Source organism: Bos grunniens, chromosome 19 (genome assembly GCF_055505025.1).
Source record: "Bos grunniens cultivar Pamir isolate PY7600 chromosome 19, Bosgru_T2T1.0, whole genome shotgun sequence".
Classification (NCBI taxonomy): domain Eukaryota; kingdom Metazoa; phylum Chordata; class Mammalia; order Artiodactyla; family Bovidae; genus Bos; species Bos grunniens.
This window is the reverse complement of record NC_141183.1, coordinates 25,300,109-25,322,827: the sequence shown is the minus strand read 5'-3', so window position 1 is coordinate 25,322,827 and position 22,719 is coordinate 25,300,109. Positions and strand designations below refer to the sequence as shown.

The 22,719-nt window shown below is 40.7% G+C and overlaps 1 protein-coding gene across 3 annotated transcripts in view; it reads left to right on the top strand.

Moving 5' to 3' along the window:
- SKAP1 (src kinase associated phosphoprotein 1) overlaps window positions 1-22,719 on the top strand; it is a 304,655-nt gene that overhangs the window by 60,907 nt on the left and 221,029 nt on the right. For all 3 annotated transcript variants that reach the window (XM_086358049.1, XM_086358052.1, XM_086358050.1), the window contains one exon: window positions 20,259-20,284. In XM_086358049.1, coding sequence (XP_086214175.1) covers window positions 20,259-20,284 — 26 coding nt within the window. The remainder of the gene's footprint in view (window positions 1-20,258; window positions 20,285-22,719) is intronic.

Sequence of the window (22,719 nt, the reverse complement as noted above, 5' to 3'; positions counted from 1 at the left end):
GTGAATGTGTAAATCTTAAATCACTGATATCAGAGCCTTTCCTGTTTTACACAGAGGCAGGGAACAAAAAGAGGCGGGGATTTAAAAACCAAAGAGTATTTATTTCCAGGTGGGAAAGGAGTTGGCATTGCAGGGAAAAGAGATATGGATAGAGGAAATTGGGCTTTAATTGTAGCCTTGGGTCACTTCTATTCAAATAAATAGATGTATTTGGAGGGTTTTTTTTAACTCTGTAACTAAGCATGCGTGCACAGACACACACAAAAGTAAGATTATTTTTGAGCCATATGAAATACAGCAGTCCTTTTAGTAATTTATGATGACTTTTCTAAAATAAGTTGTTGTTTTTCTTTTTTTAATAAAGGAAGTTCATTCTCAAGGTCTTCATTAGATGAGCTATCTAATTGTTGACTAGGAACAACTTCCGTTTCTTAGATTTTATCTTTTTGAGCTGCACTGAACTGACACAGGATGAATCCCTCATTAGAAATGGATTATCTACACTCTGTGTGGCTATTTAGTGAAACATTTTTATTTGTGAGACTAGCTTTCCAAAGTGATGGTGCTTGAGTAAACCATTCACTTCCTCCTTCTCAAAACATCAGTCACTGTGATTGATTTTCATGTTGGTCATGGAGAGAAATGGAATTAACTAAAAGCAAGGGTGAGGATTACAAGCCGGAAGCAGTTAATTTACTTAACAAATATGTATTGGCTATTTGTTTACTCTTTATTGGGCACAATGCCAGGTGATCAAAACAGTGTCAGAGAAAATATATCCCTGTTTTTCAAGAAGTTCTTGGGCCAGTAAGCGGCCAGACTCATGAACAGAGCTAGCACAGAGCCCACCATGCATAGGTATCTTCTCTAGGCAGTCTGAAATGCTTGGTTTCAATTTGTTACATACCTGGATTTTCACCATTTAGAGATTCGTTTAGGCGCATAGTCCTCTTTTACAAATATAAATTCACTTGGAAGGATAAGGGCTCTGATATCAGTGATTTAAGATTTACATGTTCACTGTAGAGATTTAGAAAATACAAATAGATAAAAAGGAGAAATTAAAAATCATTCAAACTCTACATGCCAGAGTACTTTGATGTGCACTAGCCCTACTGAATGGTTTTCTTCTAACTTTTGGTTAAGATGATTGTGCTGTGGAAATTCAATAAGTTTGTTGAACCTATGGGGCAACACACAGTGGTTGGTACACTGAGGGTTATAAAGTTAACAGAGGATCCTTTTCTTCAGAAAGAATGAGGGCTTTAGAAACTCTTGCCTCTGCAACTGAATGTTACAGTCACAGCTAACATTCATCACACAGTTACCATGTGCCAGGCCCAGTGTTGGAGGACTTCACACACATTTTCTCATTTATCCCTCACAACAGGTGTGAGGTGAATACTATAATAATCCCCAGCTAGCAGATGAGAATACTGAGGTTCAGAGAACTTGCTCAAGGTTATACAGCTGTTAGGGTTTGGATTTGGGATCTGAACCAAGGCGGGATGATTGTTTGGCCAGCACTCTTACTGAGGCTTGATTTCTTCATAAGTGAATAATGCTACTTCATTCATGCAACAAATATTTATTGAGCATCTACTATGTGCAAAGCATTTTTGTGGTGATTATATGACAGTTTTCAGTCCTCCTATAACTTGTTGTTTTTGAACCAGATAAACTGAATAATTATACAATACGCCCACCTTGTAGGATTGTTGTTATGCATATAAAAGTGCTTAATACAATGCATGTTACACTGTAGATACCCAATAGATATTCCCAAGAAATTTACAACCTAATGAGAAAGATAAAAAAGATACAGAAATAAGAAATCTTCATGGATGAGATGTCTTCATGGATGAGATGTCATCATGGCTTGGTCTTGGATTTGAAAGGGAAGGATTTTTGGTCAGATGTATTGCACACAAAAACAGCATGTACAAAGAAACAGAGGAGATAAAAGTTTAGCCGTGGTTGGGAACCAAAGGATAATTCTGTTGATTAGGTATAAGGAAGTAATGAAACACATAGCTGAAAAGATAAGATGGAATCAAATCCTGGAAATGGGAATTTTTACTGGATTTGTGGAGAAGAGGTACATGACTGAAGAGAGTAAAGCCTGGGACAGGGATGGGTAAGCTGATGCTTTAGTAGGGAATTATGGATACCGTATGAGTCCTTGGTTCCTGGGCTGAGGCCTCTGGGAGGCAGAGGACGGTTGCAAAGGGAGAGAAGAGGGACAGGACTCTCAAAGGTTGCCTATGTTTATTCTCTGTGCATGCCCAGAAAAGGAAGACAGATGTTTCTTTCTTCCCAGTATTTCTTGCTTTGAGCTCATATTTATATCCTTGATTCCATAGCTGCCTTTGGTTTATTATGAGCTTCACAAGCTTTTATGGATAACCAGATAATATAACCACTTTTCAGAACTTCATGTCAGTGGGAAAATACGTTCTAAATGGCCAACATTGTGCTTCAGCTTTTGAAATGTGGTTGGTTGGTAAATTAAAGATTGTATTTACTATATTTCAGATTTGTAAATAAGATTTAATTTTTTTAAAGAAGATGCAGAAAATTTAACACTATCTATCACTTTGTTTCATTAGGAAAATGCATTTCCAGATCCAAACAATGGAAGTGAATTTTGGAATACAGTCTATACTTGAACTAGGGGCTGCCTGTTTATAATTCCCTTAACAGGCAACCATTTATGAAATACCCATGTCCTTAATGGTGTTCTACAAACTTGCCCCATCATATGAATTACCTGGGGATCTTGTTAAAAACACAGACTTCTAGGTCACTAACCTGGACATGCTAATTTACTAGGTCTGGTGTGGACCCTGGGGAATTTGCGTTTCAATTAGGGTTCCAGGAGATTCTTAAAATCAGACAAGTAGGTGTAGAAATCTTTATTAGAAGATACCATTTTTGTTTAGATAAGTAGCTATTTTGGTTTAAAACTGAATTTTAACAGCGAGAGGGAACGAAGGAAGAAGGATTTGACTGGAAGTATGAGTAGGCTATTGGTTTGAGTGGTTAGGAGGGTCTCCCAATATGATGGGGTTTGATTGACAGGAAGATCTTACCAGCAGGGCTTAGGGCCAGCCAGTAGCTGACAGCATTTCAACCTAATTAGCTTCTAGGATGAGGGATGGAGATATGGTCAGAATAAATAGTCTAGGTTCTTTCCTTGTCCTGATGTTTGCTTGCTGTCTTAAGTGCTTCCGCATGGCCTGGCAACATCTGGAGACATTTTTGATGCTGGGGAATCCCTTGATGTGGGACAGAACCAGAAGTCCTGGCCCCAGGATGGGTCAGGTAAGTCCTGAGATTGACTGGTTGTTGTGGCTGAACTGCTGGTGACCCTTGACCTGTATTGATACAGCAGTAGAACTGGTCACATAGTCATTAGCCTTTAGCTCTAATCCAGTTCCCTACTTTTATGATTTGGATAACAGAGTACCTCATATAAGGGTTTAACTGTGACTGCTATAGGCACTGTACCAAGAAATAAATGGGGAAGAATGATATTTTAGTATAGACTCTTGTACAATTAGAAAAAAGTCAAGTTGAGGGTCAAACTGTGCAATAATTTTAAAATGATTTCTGAATTTTTGTGTACATCTCAGTTCTTAATTGGAAGAAAGTGTACACTTAAGGATAGGAGTTGTTTTTTTAATTTCGGCAATTCACTGTAGCTGTTAGAGTGGTTACCATGGAAGGATGCATTCTAGATTATGTTTTTATATATTTATCCAAATTTTGTTTTAGTGTGAATGAGTGAAATATTAAGTCTTTAATTAGAATTCTGTTGTTATTTTTTGATTAATCTGTGTCAGTAGCTTTAGCATTTGTATTAAATCATTTTCTTCATGAAGGCGTTTAATGAGGAAACAAATTGATTGTATTTATATATTGGATTCTTGCCACTGTGATGTATATTTGGTTGTGTCTTTTGAAGTCTATTTTTGCTGGTCATTTTGTAGTTAGTCTTTGAAGCCAGGCTTTAGGTGAAAAACTTCTTCATTTGGATGTTTTAGTTTAACAACTGCTACTGCTAAGTCACTTCAGTCGTGTCCGACTCTGTGTGACCCCATTGACGACAGCCCACCAGGCTCCCCCATCCCTGGGATTCTCCAAGCAAGAATACTGGAGTGGGTTGCCATTTCCTTCTCCAATGCTTGACAGTGAAAATTGAAAGTGAAGTCGCTCAGTCGTGTCCGACCCTCAGGAACCCCATGGACTGCAGGCTACCAGGCTCCTCCATCCATGGGATTTTCCAGGCAAGGAGTACTGGAGTGGGGTGCCATTGCCTTCACCATTAGTTTAACAAAGCTTACTTATTTTTATCTTTCTCTTCTTCATTTTCTTTCCTTCCTTTGATTTCTCTTTTTTCCCCTCCTACCTTTGTGTGAGTAATTTAGAGGAAAAGGAGGGCACTTCTCTCTATCTTATTTGGAATAAATTCACACTCTGTACCGTTGCTTAGAAAGCCTTGCCTTCTGCCTGCCTCTTCAGACTTGTCTCCACTGAGCCCTGAAATATACTCAGTGCTGTACTCATGCTTAACACAGACAGCTCTTCTGCTTCTCACCTCCATTCACTTATTTAGCAAGGTCTGTGCTACGCCCCTTGAGGGCTCAGGAACATAAAGAGACAAGAAGCTTGTGGACCAGTATATAGGTGCTGCTAAGGGGGGTACATGGGGGAGCACCTAACTCAGGAGACTGGACTGAGCCTCAAAGGGCCATCGGGCGTTTGCTAGTAGAGGGAGGGACCTGAAGAGAAAAGTGTGCTGGCAGAGAGAGAGCTGTGATGTGTAAGAACAGGAGTGTGAGCTGTGGAGGGGAGGGCCAGACTGGGGTAAGCCATTGAAGGATTTCAAGCAGAGGGATGATAAGATTTGGTTTGTGTGTTGTTAGGTGGTTAGAATAATGATGGCACTATTGGAACATCTCATGCAAAGATGGGCTCAATAAAGGACAGAAATGGTCTGGACCTAAAAGAACCAGAAGATATTAAGAAGAGGTGGCACGAATACACAGAACTGTACAAAAAAGATCTTCACAACCCAGATAATCACGATGGTATGATCACTCACCTAGAGTCAGACATCCTGGAATGTGAAGTTGAGTGGGCCTTAGGAAGCATCACTATGAACAAAGCTAGTAGAGGTGGTAGAATTCCAGTTGAACTATTTCAAATCCTGAAGGATGATGCTGTGAAAGTACTGTACTCAATATGCCAGCAAATTTGGACAACTCAGCAGTGGCCACAGGACTAGAAAAGGTCAGTTTTCATTCCAATCCCAAAGAAAGGCAATGCCAAAGAATGCTCAAACTACTGCACAAGTGCACTCATCTCACATGCTAGCAAAGTAATGCTCAAAATTCTCAAGCCAGGCTTCAACAGTACGTGAACTGTGAACTTCCAGATGTTCAAGCTGGTTTTAGAAAAGGCAGAGGAACCAGAGATCAAATTGCCAACATCCGCTGGATCATCGAAAAAGCAAGAATTCCAGAGAAACATCTACTTCTGCTTTATTGGGACTTCCCTCATAGCTCAGTTGGTAAAGAATCTGCCTGTAATGCAGGAGACCGGGGTTCGATTCCTGGGTCGGGAAGATCCCCCGGAGAAGGAAATGGCAATCCACTTCAGTATTCTTGCCTGGAAAATCCCATGGACAGAGGAGCCTGGCAGGCTATAGTCCATGGGGTTGTAAGAGTCAAACACGACTTAGCAACTAAACCACCACCACCACCACAGCTTTATTGACTATGCCAAAGCCTTTGACTGTGTGGATCACAATAAACTGTGGGAAATTCTGAAAGAGATGGGAATACCAGACCACCTGACCTGCCTCTTGAGAAATCTGTATGCAGATCAGGAAGTAACAGTTAGAACTGGGCTTGGAAAAACAGACTGATTCCAAATAGGAAAAGGACTACGTCAAGGGTATATATTGTGACCCTGCTTCTTTAACTTATATGCAGAGTACATCATGAGAAACTTGGCTGGATGAAGCACAAGCTGGAACAAGATTGCAGGGAGAAATATCAGTAACCTCCGATATGAAGATGACACCACCCTTATGACAGAAAGTGGAGAACTAAAGAGCCTCTTGATGAAAGTGAAAGTGGAGAGTGAAAAAGTTGGCTTAAAGCTCAACATTCAGAAAACTAAGATCATGGCATTTGGTCCCATCACTTCATGGGAAATAGATGGAGAAACAGTGGAAACAGTGTCAGACTTTATCTTTTGGGCTCCAAAATCACTGCAGATGGTGACTGCAGCCATGAAATTAAAAGACGCTTACTCCTTGGAAGGAAAGTTATGACCAACCTAGATAGCATATTCAAAAGCAGAGACGTTACTTTGCCAACAAAGGTCCATCTAGTCAAGGCTATGGTTTTTCCTGTGGTCATGTATGGATGTGAGAGTTGGACTGTGAAGAAAGCTGAGTGCCGAAGAATGGATGCTTTTGAACTGTGGTGTTGGAGAAGACTCTTGAGAGTCCCTTGGACTGCAAGGAGATCCAACCAATCCGTCCTAAAGGAAATCAGTCCTGAATATTCTTTGGAAAGGCTGATGCTGAAGCTGAAAGTCCAAAACTTTGGCCACCTGATGCGAAGAACTGACTCATTTGAAAAGACCCTGATGCTGGGAAAGATTAAAGGCAGGAGGAGAAGGGGATGACAGAGGATGAAATGCTTGGATGGCGTCACTGACCCAATGGACACGAGTTTGAGTAAACTCCAGGAGTTGGTGATGGACTGGGAGGCTTAGCGTGCTGCAGTCGATGGGGTCACAAAGAGTCGGACATGGCTGAGCGACTGAACTGACTGAATGACATAACAATTGAGGTTTGCTGAAGGCTGCCAGGTGCCAGGCCTAATGCTCAGTTCTTTATGTATATCATCTCAGTTAATCTTCCCAAGAATGATATGTGACAGATATGGTTATTATTTCTATTTTAAAGATGAAGAAACTGAGACTGCAGCTACAGTGTCACAGCTAGAAGATGAAGGTGCTAGAACTCCAACCTAGGCTTATCTGCAAGCCTTTGCTCTTCACGGTCACTGCGCTTCCTTCTCCATCAGCATTGATGGGAATTGCTCAGAGAGGAGCAAAGTGGCAGGTAGACCCCTTTGGACCTGGTTATATAGGTCTGGGTGAGGTATTTTGAGGACTTGAGTGAATTCAGTGCCCATAGTGAGGGAGAGGAGATAGATTAAAAATAAATGAAGATAGAATCTCCAGGCCTTGGTGATTGATGGGATATACATAGAATAGGGAACGAGATAAAAGATGACTCCTAAGCTTCAGTTCGGAGAAGGCAATGGCACCCCACTCCAGTACTCTTGCCTGGAAAATCCCATGGATGGAGGAGCCTGGTAGGGTGTGGTCCATGGGGTCGCGAAGAGTCGGACATGACTGCATGACTTCACTTTTACTTTTCACTTTCATGCATTGGAGAAGGAAATGGCAACCCACTCCAGTATTCTTGCCTGGAAAATCCCAGGGATGGGGGAGCCTGTTGGGCTGCCATCTATGGGGTCGCACAGAGTCAGACACGACTGAAACGACTTAGCAGCAGCAGCAGCAAGCTTCAGTTGGGTGGATGGAGATGTTGGCCACTGAAGCAGGAAACATGAGATAAGAGAGGTTTGAGACTTTAGGGACAAAAAACAGTCCTGAGAGAGAAGAGTAGAATAATTGTATCTCTTATTTTTGAATCTTTTAATTTAATATTAAATATTGACTATTTTAATATTTGATTGTTTAAGTATTTTATATGTACGGACAGCATAGTCAAGTCTTTGGCCATTGGTTTCTTCCCTGGCCAGCCTGAGTTCCATGGCATGCTTCTCCAGTCTTCTCTTACTCTCTTGTCTTTTTATCCCACAAGCCTAGAAAAATTCTAAACTTGGGTCAATTCATCTGTCCACCTTTTCTGACCTTACACCTGGGCAGCTAATTAGTGCTGGAGAAAAATGACACAATTGGATTGCCGCCACAGTAAATCTTAGTCTCCAACCTCAGCTGACCCCTTAATGATGCCTGGCAGTTATTTCACATGCTTTGTATCAACAGCCTTTTAAATTTCCTCAATATTCTTCCCTCTAATGTCTTTAGCTGCCTTTACCTTATCATACCACCTCTCACTCTTGCTCGACATTGTAGTTTATTTCACAAGATAAAACACAGACTTTCAGGTTGGAACCCATTCACAATCCTGCCCTGCCTGCGTGCCCAACCCCTACCCCCCGCCAACATCTGTTGTGGGCCTCTGCCACCTGCTCTGAACACCTGGCCCCTCTGCCTGGCTTCTCTCTGCATCCTGGGCCTGGCCTCTCAGTGACTCTCCCCTCCAGGCATCTTCCCTCAATCTGACCCCAGGTCCACCCCCAGAAACTCTGATCTGCAGGCAGTAAGACGGATTCTGGGATTAGCCAGACCTAGGTTCTGCTGGCCCCAATTTTTACCTTATGTGTGTTTTAGGTCACTCACACCACTTTTGCACAGTTTTGCGTTATTCCAGCCAAACTGGCCCACAGTTCAGGCTTTCTGTGCTCTCAGACCCTCATGCTGCTGCTGCTACTGCTAAGTCGCTTCAGTCGTGTCTGACTCTGTGCGACCCCATAGATGGCAGCCCAACAGGCTCCCCGTCCCTGGGATTCTCTAGGCAAGAACACTGGAGTGGGTTGCCATTTCCTTCTCCAATGCATGAAAGTGAAAAGTGAAAGTGAAGTCGCTCAGTCATGTCCGACCTTTAGCGACCCCATGGACTGCAGACTACCAGGCTCCTCTGTCCATGGGATTTTCCAGGCAAGAGTACTGGAGTGGGGTGCCATTGCCTTCTCCACAGACCCTCATGGAGTGTCTGGCAAATAGTGGACATTTTTTACAGTTTGAGAGAATGAATGCAGTGTTCATAACTTGAGATATAAAGAGTTTGTTGACATGTTAATGTTCACAAATCCACGCTGCCTGGAGGAGCCCCAGGAACTAGTCCAGTTTAAAATTTTTATGTAATATTTGAGCTCAGGTGAATAAAGTGACCATGTTCACAACAAGAAAAATACCAAAGGAATTTTCAAATGAATATCACATTTTGAACCTGTTTCTGATTTTGCACAAGATAAACTGTCATGGCTCTACAATGTGGATTTTTAAACCCTTATGGTTCAATCAAATAACCTCCTCATGTTTTGTTTTTCTCATCTATAAAGTCAGGGGCTGAGTAAAATGACCTTTGATGTCCTTCTAGCTGTAAAATTCAGGGAGTATATGGTCCACAGTCACAGTCATCTAGTTATCAGTTATTTATCAATCACATAACTAGGAGTCTCAGTGGTCTAAGAGTAGCTATTAACCTGAAGCAAGCAAAAAATAAAATAAATTAGGTTCTAAGTATCAATGGTGACAAAAACGGCAGGGCAAGAGCTAAAGATAGTACAGATTAAAATATGATAATCAGCTAGAGTTCTTTGTGAGTTCTGCCTTGTTTTCTCTCTCAAAACACAGGTTTGGAATCAAAAGACATTTCTGAGTTTCCTTCCGAAACCTTTTGCCCCTTCTCTTGCTCTCCAGCAGCTTACTAAACCAATTTGCTCCTCTCTCTCCCATCTAGGCTACACATTTCTGCTGGATCTGATCACAATGGACATTATTCCCTATACTTAAAAACAAGCAAACCAACCGACCAACGAACCCTTCAGTTGTTCCCTTTTTTCTACACAAAGAAAAAGAAATTTTAACTCTGACTTGACATTTAGTGTCTTTCATTTTGCCACAACACAGCTAGCTAGCGTTTTTCTTTAATAGTCCATTGAGTCATATTTGGTTGTCTGTTACATGTAGGGAGTAGGGGGATTGCATAGCAACCACAATTTCCAGTGTTAATGCTAGAACACAGGGGATGAAATATTAGAATGTAGGTTTCCAGTGTTTCAATGAAAGGGCATAATCATTGAGCTCGTAGATTTTACTATTAATGTCAGAGCAGGGATTTCATGTAGTGATTGTGTTACAGAAGACTCTAGTGGTGAATAGGATTTTATTTAATGAATTTATTTTATATTATTTCTTTTTTATTATCTGCAAATAGACTTCTAAAAAATTTTTTTTAGTCATGGGTGATACTATCAAATCAAATCAGATAATGTTACTTGTTTATCATTTAATACAAGTTTAATTGTGACTATTGTATTTTATAAGAGAACTTTGTGGTGCTGTCCTCTAGGGTTTCTAAAATTTGTGGACATAGACTCAAGATCACAGAAATATTACCTCCCACCAAATAATCCAAGACTTTATGACAGCTCCTTCTGTTACATGAGTTTTGTGCTTATCATCTGTTGTTACCATTGTTGTGGTTGTTCAGCTGCTCAGTTGTGTCTGACTCTTTGTGACCTCATGGACTACAGCATGCCAGGCTCTTGTGTCCTCTACTGTCTCCTGGAGTGTGCTCAAATTCATGTCCATTGAGTCAGTGATGCTGTCTAACCATATCATCTGGGGATCTTCCCAACCCAGGGATCGAACCCAGGTCTTCTGCATTGCAGGCGGATTCATCAGCTGAGCCACCAGGGAAGCCTAAGAATACTGGAATGGGTAGCCTATCCCTTCTCCAGTGGAATTCCCAACCCAGGAATTGAACTGGGGTCTCCTGCATTGCAGGTGGATTCTTTACCAGCTGAGCTACCAGAGAAGCCCCATCCTCTGCCACCCTTTCTTCTTTTGCCTTCAGTCTTTTCCAGCATCAAGATCTTTTCCAGAGAGTCAGTTCTTAGCATCAGGCAACCAAAATATGAATGCTGGATCTCTGCGGTCCAAAGAACTCTCAAGTCTTCAGCAGCATAATTCAAAAGCATCAATTCTTTGGCACTCAGCCTTGTTTATGGCCAAACTCTCACATCCGTACATGACTTTTGGAAAAACCATAGCTTTGACTATATGGACCTTTGTTGGCAAAGTGATGTCTCTGCCTTTTAATATGCTGTCCGGATTTCTCATAATTTTCAAGGAACAAGCATCTTTTAATTTCATGGCTGCAGTCACTGTCTATAGTGATTTTGGAGACCCCCCAAATAAAATCTGTCATTGCTTCTACTTTTTCCCCTTCTATTTGCCATAAAGTGATGGGACCAGATGCCATGATCTTAGTTTTTTCAATGTTGTGTTTTCAAGTCAGCTTTTTCACTCTTTGCATTCACCCTCATCAAGAGGCTCTTTAGTTCCTCTTCACTTTCTGCCATTAGAGTGCTATCATCTGCGTATCTTTTTTTGTTGTTGTTACCATAGTGTGTGTGTGTTTGTAATTTACTATCTTAAATTGACTATCTCTTCATGTGTATTTCATATTTTAGAAAAGATTGTAAGCTTCCTGTAGGCAGATACTAGTTCTTGTACTTTTGATGGCTTGAAGGAACAGGGACCATAGGGGCACCACTCCCAGGGACCGTCCCATGCTTGCTCAACTGTTTCTAAGGCTGGTACCCCCAGCCCTGGTAGCCCAACCAGTAAAGAATCTGCCTGCAATGACCCAGGTTCAATCCCTGAGTTGGGAAGATCCCCTGGAGAAGGGAATGACAACCCACTCCAGTATTCTTGCCTGAAGAATCCCATGGACAGAGGGGCCTGGCAAGCTACAGTCCATGGGGTCACGAAGAGTTGGATACCCCCACCCCTGGGTCCCTGTCCTCTGATGCTCCATCAGAGACTTCCACCAGATGGTGCTCTTTTCCCATTTGTGTTCTTGGATGTCATGCCCTATTACCTCTGCCCCTTGCCCATTCCTTCTGTTGGAATACTGGTAGTGGAAAGAGAGTTCAAAATCAACTGAATCTTCCCAAATGAGAGACGAGGTTATAGGAAATATTCAGTGTAGAGACTATTAGCATTGTTCAGAAAAGTCATTTCCTTGGGTATAATCCGTATTTACCATGTGACTCAATACTCAAGGTCAAATGCAAGGGTTTTCCTAGCCTTAAAACTTACTCAGTTCAATTCAGTTCAGTTTAGTGGCTTAGTCATGTCCGACTCTTTGCGACTCCATGAATTGCAGCACGCCAGGCCTCCCTGTCCATCACCATCTCCCGGAGTTAACTCAAACTCACGTCCATCGAGTCGGTGATGCCATCCAGCCATCTCATCCTCTGTCATCCCCTTTTCCTCCTGCCCCCAATCCCTCCCAGCATCAGAGTCTTTTCCAATGAGTCAACTCTTCGCATGAGGTGGCCAAAGTACTGGAGTTGCAGCTTCAGCATCATTTCTTCCAAAGAACACCCAGGGCTGATCTCCTTTAGAATGGACTGGTTGGATTTCCTTGTAGTCCAAGGGACTCTCAAGAGTCTTCTCCAACACCACAATTCAAAAGCATCAGTTCTTCGGTGCTCAGCTTTCTTTATAGTCCAACTCTCGCATCCATACATGACTACTGGAAAAACCATAGCCTTGACTAAACGGACCTTTGCTGGCAACGTAATGTCTCTGCTTTTGAATATGCTATCTAGGTTGGTCATAACTTTGCTTCCAAGGAGTAAGCGTCTTTTCATTTCATGGCTGCAGTCACCATCTGCAGTGATTTTGGAGCCCAAAAGATAAAGTCTGACACTGTTTCCACTGTTTCTCCATCTATTTCCCATGAAGTGATGGGACCAGATGCCATGATCTTCGTTTTCTGAATGTTGAGCTTTAAGCCAACTTTTTCACTCTCCACTTTCACTTTCATCAAGAGGCCTTTTAGGTCCTCTTCACTTTCTGTCATAAGGGTAGTGTCATCTGCATATCTGAGGTTATTGATATTTCTCCTGGCAATTTTGATTCCAGCTTGTGCTTCTTCCAGCCCAGCGTTTCTCATGATGTACTCTGCATATAAGTTAAATAAGCAGGGTGACAATATATAGCCTTGACATACTCCTTTTCCTATTTGGAACCAGTCTGTAGTTCCATGTCCAGTTCTAACTGTTGCTTCCTGACCTGCATATAGGTTTCTCAAGAGGCAGGTCAGGTAGTCTGGTATTCCCATCTCTTTCAGAATTTCCCACAGTTTATTGTGATCCACACAGTCAAAGGCTTTGGCATATTCTTTAAAGCAGAAATAGATGTTTTTCTGGAACTCTCTTGCTTTTTCCATGATCCAGTGGATGTTGGCAATTTGATCTCTGGTTCCTCTGCCTTTTCTAAAACCAACTTGAACATCTGGAAGTTCACGGTTCACGTATTGCTGAAGCCTGGCTTGGAGAATTTTGAGCATTACTAGCGTGTGAGATGAGTGCAATTGTTTGGTAGTTTGAGCATTCTTTGGCATTGACTTTCTTTGGGATTGGAATGAAAACTGACCTTTTCCAGTCCTGTGGCCACTGCTGAGTTTTCCAAATTTGCTTGCTTATTGAGTGTAGCACTTTCACAGCATCATCTTTCAAGATTTGAAATAGCTCAACTGGAATTCCATCACCTCCACTAGCTTTGTTCATAATGATGCTTTCTAAGGCCCACTCGACTTCACATTCCAGGATGTCTGACTCTAGGTGAGTGATCACACCATCGTGATTATCTGGGTCGTGAAGGTCTATTTTGTACTGTTCTTCTGTGTGTTCTTGGCACCTCTTCTTAATATCTTCTGCTTCTGTTAGGTCCAGACCATTTCTGTCCTTTATTGAGCCCATCTTTGCATGAAATGTTCCCTTGGTATCTCTAATTTTCTTGAAGAGATTTACTTACTACTGAAGCCCTAATGCCAGGATAACACTTTAGCGTTAGTCTTTGCAGTTTGTTTGGAGACAGCCATTACCAGGGAACAGAGATGACCAAGAGGGAAATGGAAGTCTCTGGACATTGAGTATTACAGACAGCCTACCCATTTAGAAGACACCACTGTTTTTGTACAAAAAACTAAAGTTCAAATCTGGACATCTGTAAGTCATCAAGAAGAGATTTGATTTTTTTTTTTACCAAGACAGGGAGTGTATGATGGGTCTTAAATTTCTGTAAGTCACAAGTAAAACAACACTCTTAATGCTTTAGTTGTAAAAGATTTTCGTCTAGATGTTCTAGATTACAGATTTTAGCCTTTCTGCATAGTTAGGTTTATAATGCCATTATAATCCTTTTCATCTAACCCTACTCATCTAATTCTATTCATCTAATGATAAGTGGGTCTTACCATTTTGGAGGAGGAGTTAGTGACATTTTTTGAATTCTAATGGAGTTCATGGACTCTTTTTCAAGGAAAAAGAAAACACACATTACTTTTTACCTATAATTTTAGGGAGTTTATGAATTTCCCAAAGCTCAAATAGTTGAAACCATAGTTGACTCCAAATTAAAGACTCTGAACTGACTGCTCCCTGATACAAGGCTGTCTGACAAAACAGTTATAACTTCTCTTAGTACTAGACTTGTTTTCTGCATTACAGCCAGTGGAAATGCAGTTACCCAGCAGACCTAGATACAGATCTTGACTCTGCCGCTTAATGGCTGCATGATCCTGGCCAATTTGTTTGACTATCCTGAGTCTTAGTTTCCTCATCTGTAAAAAGGGGATAATATAGTATCATTGTAATAGTAATAATCTCATTGGATTATGATGAAGATAAAATAATACATATAAAATAATACATGTAAAATGTATACTGAGCACAACACCTCAGTTCAGTTCAGTTCAGTCACTTAGCCGTGTCCGACTCTTTGTGACCCCATGAATTGCAGCACGCCAGGCCTCCCTGCCCATCACCAACTCCTGGAGTTAACTCAAACTCACGTCCATCGAGTTGGTGATGCCATTCAGCCATCTCATCCTCTGTCATCCCCTTTTCCTCCTGCCCCCAATCCCTCCCAGCATCAGAGTCTTTTCCAATGAGTCAACTCTTCGCATGAGGTGGCCAAAGTACTGGAGTTTCAGCTTTAGCATCATTTCTTCCAAAGAACACCCAGGGCTGATCTCCTTTAGAATGGACTGGTTGGATCTCCTTGCAGTCCAAGGGACTCTCAAGAGTCTTCTCCAACACCACAGTTCAAAAGCATCAATTCTTTGGTGCTCAGCTTTCTTTATGGTCCAACTCTCACATCCATACATGACTACTGGAAAAACCATAGCCTTGACTAGACAAACCTTTGTTGGCAAAGTAATGTCTGCTTTTGAATATGCTATCTAGGTTGGTCATAACTTTCTTTCTAAGGAGTAAGCGTCTTTTAATTTCATGGCTGCAGTCACCATCTGCAGTGATTTTGGAGCCCTCAAAAATAAAGTCTGACACTGTTTCCACTGTTTTCCCATCTATTTGCCATGAAGTGATGGGACCAGATGCCATGATCTTCGTTTTCTGAATGTTGAGCTTTAAGCCAACTTTTTCACTCTCCTCTTTCACTTTCAAGAGGCTTTTTAGTTGCACTTCACTTTCTGCCATAACACCTAGCATGTGTTAAATGCTTAATACAGAGTTTTATTATAATTAGGAAATGGAATTATTTTTCCTTCTTGTTGCTGCTGCTGCTAAGTCGCTTCAGTCGTGTCTGACTCTGTGCGACCCCATAGACGGCAGCCCACCAGGCTCCCCCGTCCCTGGGATTCTCCAGGCAAGAACACTGGAGTGGGTTGCCAGTTCCTTCTTAGATAGTTCCAATAAAATGAGGATAGTTACATTTGTTTTACCTACTTCACCAGGATCTATCTAATTAGCTAGCTTAGTGGTTAAGGCTCTGAATATTTTAACCTCACTAAACGTGTTTATTGGTTAGCTCCATGGTCAAGAATTTGACACCCACCTTCAAACCCCAAACTAATGATTAAAAGTTAATAGCCTCATTTTTAGGAGAAATCTCATATTCCATCAATCTTAATTGGCAAACTAAAACAGTATGATCGCAATTTAAAAGATACTGAAGTGTAATCTGAGATGGACCTCCCCCTGCAGTGGAAACACAGAGTCTCAAAACTTTCCTGTTTAATTTCTTATTAGAGTGTCTGTTCTGGATCTAGTTGCTAGGATTAGCTAGGATTAATAAACCTTGATTAGTAGCTATGAAACCATGGGCAAGTTCTCTCACCTCTTGATGCCTCGGTTTCCTCATTTATAAAATGGGCATAATATAGGGTTAGAATGTGGAGGAAGTAAGTTTATATAAGTACTTAAAACAATGCCCAGCAATTGATTTTTAAAAATCTTAGCATTGTTATTATCATTACTATTACTACTGCTATGATAGCTACAGCTGGACATCAAGACTCCCTCAATATAGTGAGTTCATTTGCTGCACCTTTCCTTAAACTAAAGTTCAAATAGAACTTCTTTAATTTAAAAACACAAATAGCAAATTTTGTCTTGCATGTAAAGTAACCTTGAATTTTCAAGACTTTATTCAGGGATTTCCATGGGGTCCAGTGGTTAAGAATCTGCCTGCCAATGCAGGGGACAGGAGTTCCATCCCTGGTCCTGGAAGATTCCACATGGCTTGGGGCAACTAAGCCTGTGGGCTCCACAACTACTGAGCCCATGTGCTGAAGTTACTGAAGTCTGTGTGCCCTAGAACATGTGCTCTGCAACAAGAGAAGCCACTGCGGTGAGAAGCCCGTGCACTGCAACTAGAGAGTAGCCCCCCGGCCCGCGCCCACAACTGGAGAAAGCCCGAGTGCAGCAGTGAAGACCCAGTGCAGCCAAAAATAATAGATAAATAATAATAAGAAGAAAATTTTAAAGACTTTATTCTGTAGCATAGACTAAATGTTGTAAAATATTATTCTTCCATTTTAATTTTGGAGACACAAGATGGATTTATTTTGACTGAATGTGAAAATCATCATCATCAATACAGTTGCAGCATTTTCTCTCTGCTCATTCTGTACTCATCTTTTTTCCAGTTCCAAATATCATTTGCATGGACCTGATGATGTCAAGTATGGATATGGTAGAGGAGTGATAGCTTCCCTTTCATATTGAAGCTGAAGCTTCAAAGAGAAGATTAAAGAAGTGTTGCTATCTATCTGCTCAGCCCTGATATGAAATTCTCAGAGGCATTTAGGATGAACACAACTCCGTGTGTGTGTTTGCATGCTTTTTCTTTTATATATTTCCATTGTGGTCTTTGTATTTTGGTTTAAAATTTCTAGTTTCAGACTTGTTGGAGTCTCTGGCTAAGGGATAATTGTTTTTAAAGTGAAGGATAAGAATTAGAAGATGTTGGCAGGATTTGACTAAATGCCTCCTAAGGAGAGCAGAATTCTCTTGTGCGGAATCATCTTTCCAGAGAATGTAGTGAATGCCATCCATAGGATATATTTAACAAGATAAGATTAAGACTTTTAAGTGAGTCAGCAAAGAATAATCCATGGTGCCCTCCAGTGAGAAATGAGATTGTTCACCTTTTGGCCTTGCCTTTTAGAAGTATCCTCTCTGAGCTCTGGGATAGAGGGGGGTGTGTGTGTGTGTGTGTGTGTGTGTACGGACTTCCTTTAGGGTTGTTACATAATAAATAGTTAAAATAAGAAGAAAGGAAAAAGAGGTAGTTTACCAGGGTAGTTTTATATCTCTTGAGAAAGAAGCAAACTGATATTCCACTTCATGTCATTTTTCTACATCAAGTTCTATATATAATTTTTATTGACTGAAATATTTAATAACAGTATAAAGCAGATTATTGGATTAAATTTAATTTAATTCTTCCTCCGTAAACAGCCTTCTTAAGATATAACTACCTTTGGGAGAAGCAATGCTTGGTACATGTGAACATATACATCTCCTTAACTAACGAGCGAAACCAGGACACTTTATAGTACATAGAGAAAGGAACTGAAAATGTGTGTGAGTTGGAATGGAGATTGTGGAGGGCAGGGGTCGGGGGAACAGGTAAGAGACTGAGATCATTATTACCTGTTTTGACAATTTACCATGAATTGGCCCTTTAACTGCCACTGGGGCGTGGCTAAGTTTTTTTCTCGATCAGTAAGTGAAGATACTTGTTAGCCAAGTTTTTGCTGTTGCTGTCACTAACATTTTGGAAAGAGGAGTGCGCACACACAGTTTGCACATGTTCATATCCTAATTTCTGTTTATACTGAACTAGATAGAGGTTGGATAATGATTGGAATGGGGAGGGGGCAAGACAACACCTTGAGAAAAGATGGAAAAATAGGAAAAGAAGATGGAAAATTGTTCACCCTCTTGATAATTTGCTTGGTAAGCTGTGTTTTACAGACAGGAGATTTATGGAGAACTTATCACATTGGCCAAGTTCATTGGGAAATGGCAGGGTCTGGTTGGTACACTAATATAAACCGATTATTTAAGTCGCAGCCGGTTTCAGTTTACATATGCCCTCGTGTCAGCGTGGCCGCCCTCTTCCCCAGGGGCTGCACCTTTGTATTTCCCACCCTTCCCCTTCTCCTCCCTTCTGCCCCTTTCCACTGAAGACGTCAAAGCTGTTCTGAACTTTACTTGCCCTCTAACCCAAGCATCTTAGCATTCCTTCACCTGATTGCCAGTCCAGAACTGTTCTGAGAAAGAAAAGGAACAAGAAAAGTCCATTGCAAGGTTTCTTCACGTTCTCTTCTTACTCTGTTTATTTCCCACAAATTCATCTCTGGGTTATACTCCAGAGATGTATACCCCCTGCATATAATCTCCTTGCTCTCCATTTTCTGAATTTTTATAAAGAAATAACCTAGATGCTCATTGGGCTGGTGTTCCTCCCCAAAGTAGCCACACTTTATTTCAGCCATGAACTCAGTTGGTAAAGAATCCACCTGCAATGCAGGAGACCCGGGTTTGATTCCTGGGTTGGGAAGATCCACTGGAGAAGAGATAAGCTACCCACTCCAGTATTCTTGGGCTTCCCTTATGGCTCAGCTGGTAAAGAATCTGCCTGCAATGCTGGAGACCTGGGTTGGGAAGATTCCCCTGGAGAAGAGAAAGGCTACCCACTCCAGTATTCTGGCCTAGAGAATTCCATGGACTGTATAGTCCATGAGGTTGCTAAGAGTCGGACATGACTGAGTGACTTTCACTTTCACATACTAGAAGACACACCATTATCATCAATGTATTACCCTTTCCTCATCTTTTTTGGAATATTTTTAAGAATTGGATTAAAACTGTGAACTCTCTCCTTAGAAAAAAAGTGCTGTTATACTCATATATGCCCCTGGGAAGTCAAGATGAGGATAGAAAAATATTCTTTCCACTTAGAGGGATAGAGATTACTATGTTTATAGCCAAGAATTAATATGTGGTGACTGTAAACAAGATTGGGATATGTTGAAGAGCGGGTGGGAGGTGAGGAAATAAAGAGAGACTATAGCCAACACTTGGGAAAATTTCACTGTGATGTGAAAGGAAAGAAGGCAGCAGATGGAGGGACGTGAAGGGGGTGAGGGAAAGTTTGCTTTATTTTTATATGAGCATAAATGCTGATGGAAAGGGCCATGTTGAGAGGAAGAGGTTGAATTTATACAAGAGAAAATCGATGTAGAATAATGTAAGTATCCTGTGAAGGCAGGAGGAAATGGAGTCCAAAGTACAATAGACTTTTGTGGGTAGCCACTATATATAACATTGCTTCTGTGGGGAGGCGGGGGAAGCAATTTAGATTTCAAATAAGTGACTTGCAAATGATCCCTTCTGCTATTGCCATTTCATTATTTGTAAGACTTCAAGGGTTGTGGGGTTTGCCAGTCATTTCCCAAAATAAAAGAGGAGATGGAATGATAGACTGAATTGCAAGAGCCCCAGTCTTGGCTCGGACACTAAAATATTGGATGACCTTGAGTCAGTTGTTCATACATCACCTGTAAAATTAAGAATTTAGGCCTAGAAGGTATCTGGGGATGTGTTGGGGGGTGTTTTAGTTGTCATAACAACTGGGGGTGCCCCTAGTTTTTGGTGCCCAGAACCAATGATGCTGATTGTCCTATAACACACAAGATAGGTTATCCAAACAAGGGCTCGTCCTGCTCAAAGCCTGAAGAGCTCCTTAGGAGAAACCTGGACCATGGTTAGGTAATATTTTAGGACCTTTCTAGCTCTAAAGTCAGACTTATCTAAGGAGATACAGTGAGTTAAATGTCCCTTTCAAGCCTTTAAGAATCTTTCAAATCTCAAGGACAACCCTTTGGTTTTTCTTAGAGTAGATTGTGGCTTTGGCTAGTTATTGACTATTTAGGAAGCTTTTTGGAAGGAGTGCTATTGCTATCATATGCCACGATTGAGAAATACAAGTTTGACTTATCTCCATTCTTTTTCCTTTTATTTCAGATACTTTTGGAATTTTCAGCCCCAAGGTGAGTCCTCTCCAACCATTTATGGTTCATACTAAAAATGTGTAGATGGTATTGTTACTTCTGTATCTTCTAAGTAAGCTTCTCCATAGGGTGGCATTAGCCTTTTCTGAGGAAAGTTAGTGGAGTGTTTAATTAACCTTCACCCTGCTGGGCTCCCTTGCCCTGCTTTTTAGCAATAAGAAGCCCTGATGCTTCTGCCTTCTGAATGAATTCGTGCTAGATTATTTTATAGGACCAAAGCTTTTATTCCTTGAGCTTTGTTAGATGCCAATAGGATCCACCAGCATTCAAATAAAATGGTGGCCGAGTCCATAATAAAAGCCTTGGGAGGGCTCCAACTCAGCTAATCCTTCATTGCTCCAGAAATAAATTCCAGTATGTTACCTCCTCAATCACAGTGCTCTTCCACACAGCCTGCCTGTCTGGCAGCAGAAAAATGTCAGAAATGGAGTAGTGTTGAAATTCCCACTAGAACGGTGTTATCACATTTTAATATGAGCCTGGCTGCAGCCTCAGTGCTTCTAATTGCTTTCAAACCATTGTTTTCCTGCTTTTGCTTGATGAACCCAGCATCTGGCATGATTCTAAAAAGTACAACAGACAGCTGTGTGCAAAATTGAAAAAAAGAGACAGGATTAAAACACATTTTTAAAAGGTTCAAAATTGAAAATTTTTCTGATTTCAGTTTGAGGGGGTGCCTTTAAAGTATATGCATTCTTTATTTTTAGTACCCTGGTTGAGAATGTCAGAAACATCATTCTCAATATTAACTATCTCAACTTGTTATAAATGGGAGATTTTTATTTTCTCAGAAAAATCACAGCATTTTAAACTAAAATAGCTTTATGAACTATTTTGCTCTATAAAATTTTTTAACCAATTGCGAGCTTTTCCATTTTTTTTTCTTAACATTATGAATGTATCCATCTCAGTGAGCAGTAGCATCTTAAAAAAATCAAACTGTAATGATACTAGTTTTATTAAAATTTTAATTTTCCTAGCTCATACTTTGAAGTCTATAAAGGTTTTCTTTAAAAGCAAACTTTAAAAATAAAATATTATATTTTTAAAGTTTTTAAACTTTTATAAATTATAACCATAGCTTTTGTAACATTTTAAATAATGTGATATGGTGTTACTGTATATCTCACTGTCCTAAAGCATTTATGGCTGAAAACACAGGTTGAGAATAGAGAATTATATGTACTAATGTAGCAGTTTGTTTTGCAAAATGTGAAATACGCTATTCAAGAAATGGCCCTATAGTTCAGGGTTTAACAGATGCTAACCAAAATCCACAGGGGGCAGAATATGAATGTAAACTGGCAGAAATGAATGGAACTGTGAAGATAGAATTAATTACCTAAAGGAGAAATAAAGAATTAGTGTCAGAGATGTGGTACAGTAATGTGTTGAGAAGAGAAAATAATTTTAGAGCTTAACACAAGGGACTGTGTGGGGCTCAAAAGACAAAGCACACATCTCACCAGATTCTTGTAATAGTGGTATTGTAGTCATCTTCCAGCATAGGGCAACTTCTACACAGTCTTTCTCTTTTAGAAAGAAGCCAGAGGTACAGCAGTCAAGGAGACAACTGAAAAGAGTTTATTTAGATCAGAAAACTCTTTACTTCTTGACAATGACTGGATACATGTAGCAAATTGGATATTCTTTGCTCATTTGGAAGTAATGTAAGGAAAGATAAAATAGAAAACCCGTGTACATGTGGCTTGCCCCCAGCTTTGTTCCTCCCACTAAGACAGTTTTGAGGGGCAGAAGAGGAAAGAAAGGGTATCTTTTACTTTGTCCTTTTGGTCAGATCTTAGCAGATTGTTTGCTTCTAAAATGTAGGTTGGCTGGGAGCTGGTCTATTTAAGATACTATGGGGCAATTTGGGATTATGAAAAGAATAAGAATATGTAAGAAGTAGAACAGATGGCAGAAGTATTTTAAGAGCCCTGGAAGACTAAGTAGTATTGGGAAGGGAGTGAAGAAGGACAGAAATGGTGGCCCCAAACATTCCTGGCATTTTTATCTGTGGCAGGATTTTTGTGCAGGAAGGTGATTGGATGAATTTTATTAACTCTGCATTTCCCTAAACACACATGCATATTCTTCAGAATATTTGTACAAAAGTCTGGTACCTAGAGGGAAAATAGTCCTTAGTTACAAAAGAGTTGACACAAGGTGCTGAAAAGATAACCTTTGAAAGAGAGATACTTGGGAGAGTAGACCTAGAGAAGGATTTCAAGCAAAGCATTTCTTATCCGTCATTCCATTCAATGCCAGGTTTAATGCGATAGAAGAGTGATCGTGGAATAGTATCGGGAGAGTTTTGTCCCTGTTCTGGAGAAGAAACAGGGTGTGGTAGAAAGAGCATGGACGTTGAGGCCTAATAATCCTGGGTTCAAGTCTCACTATACCATTTAGCTAAA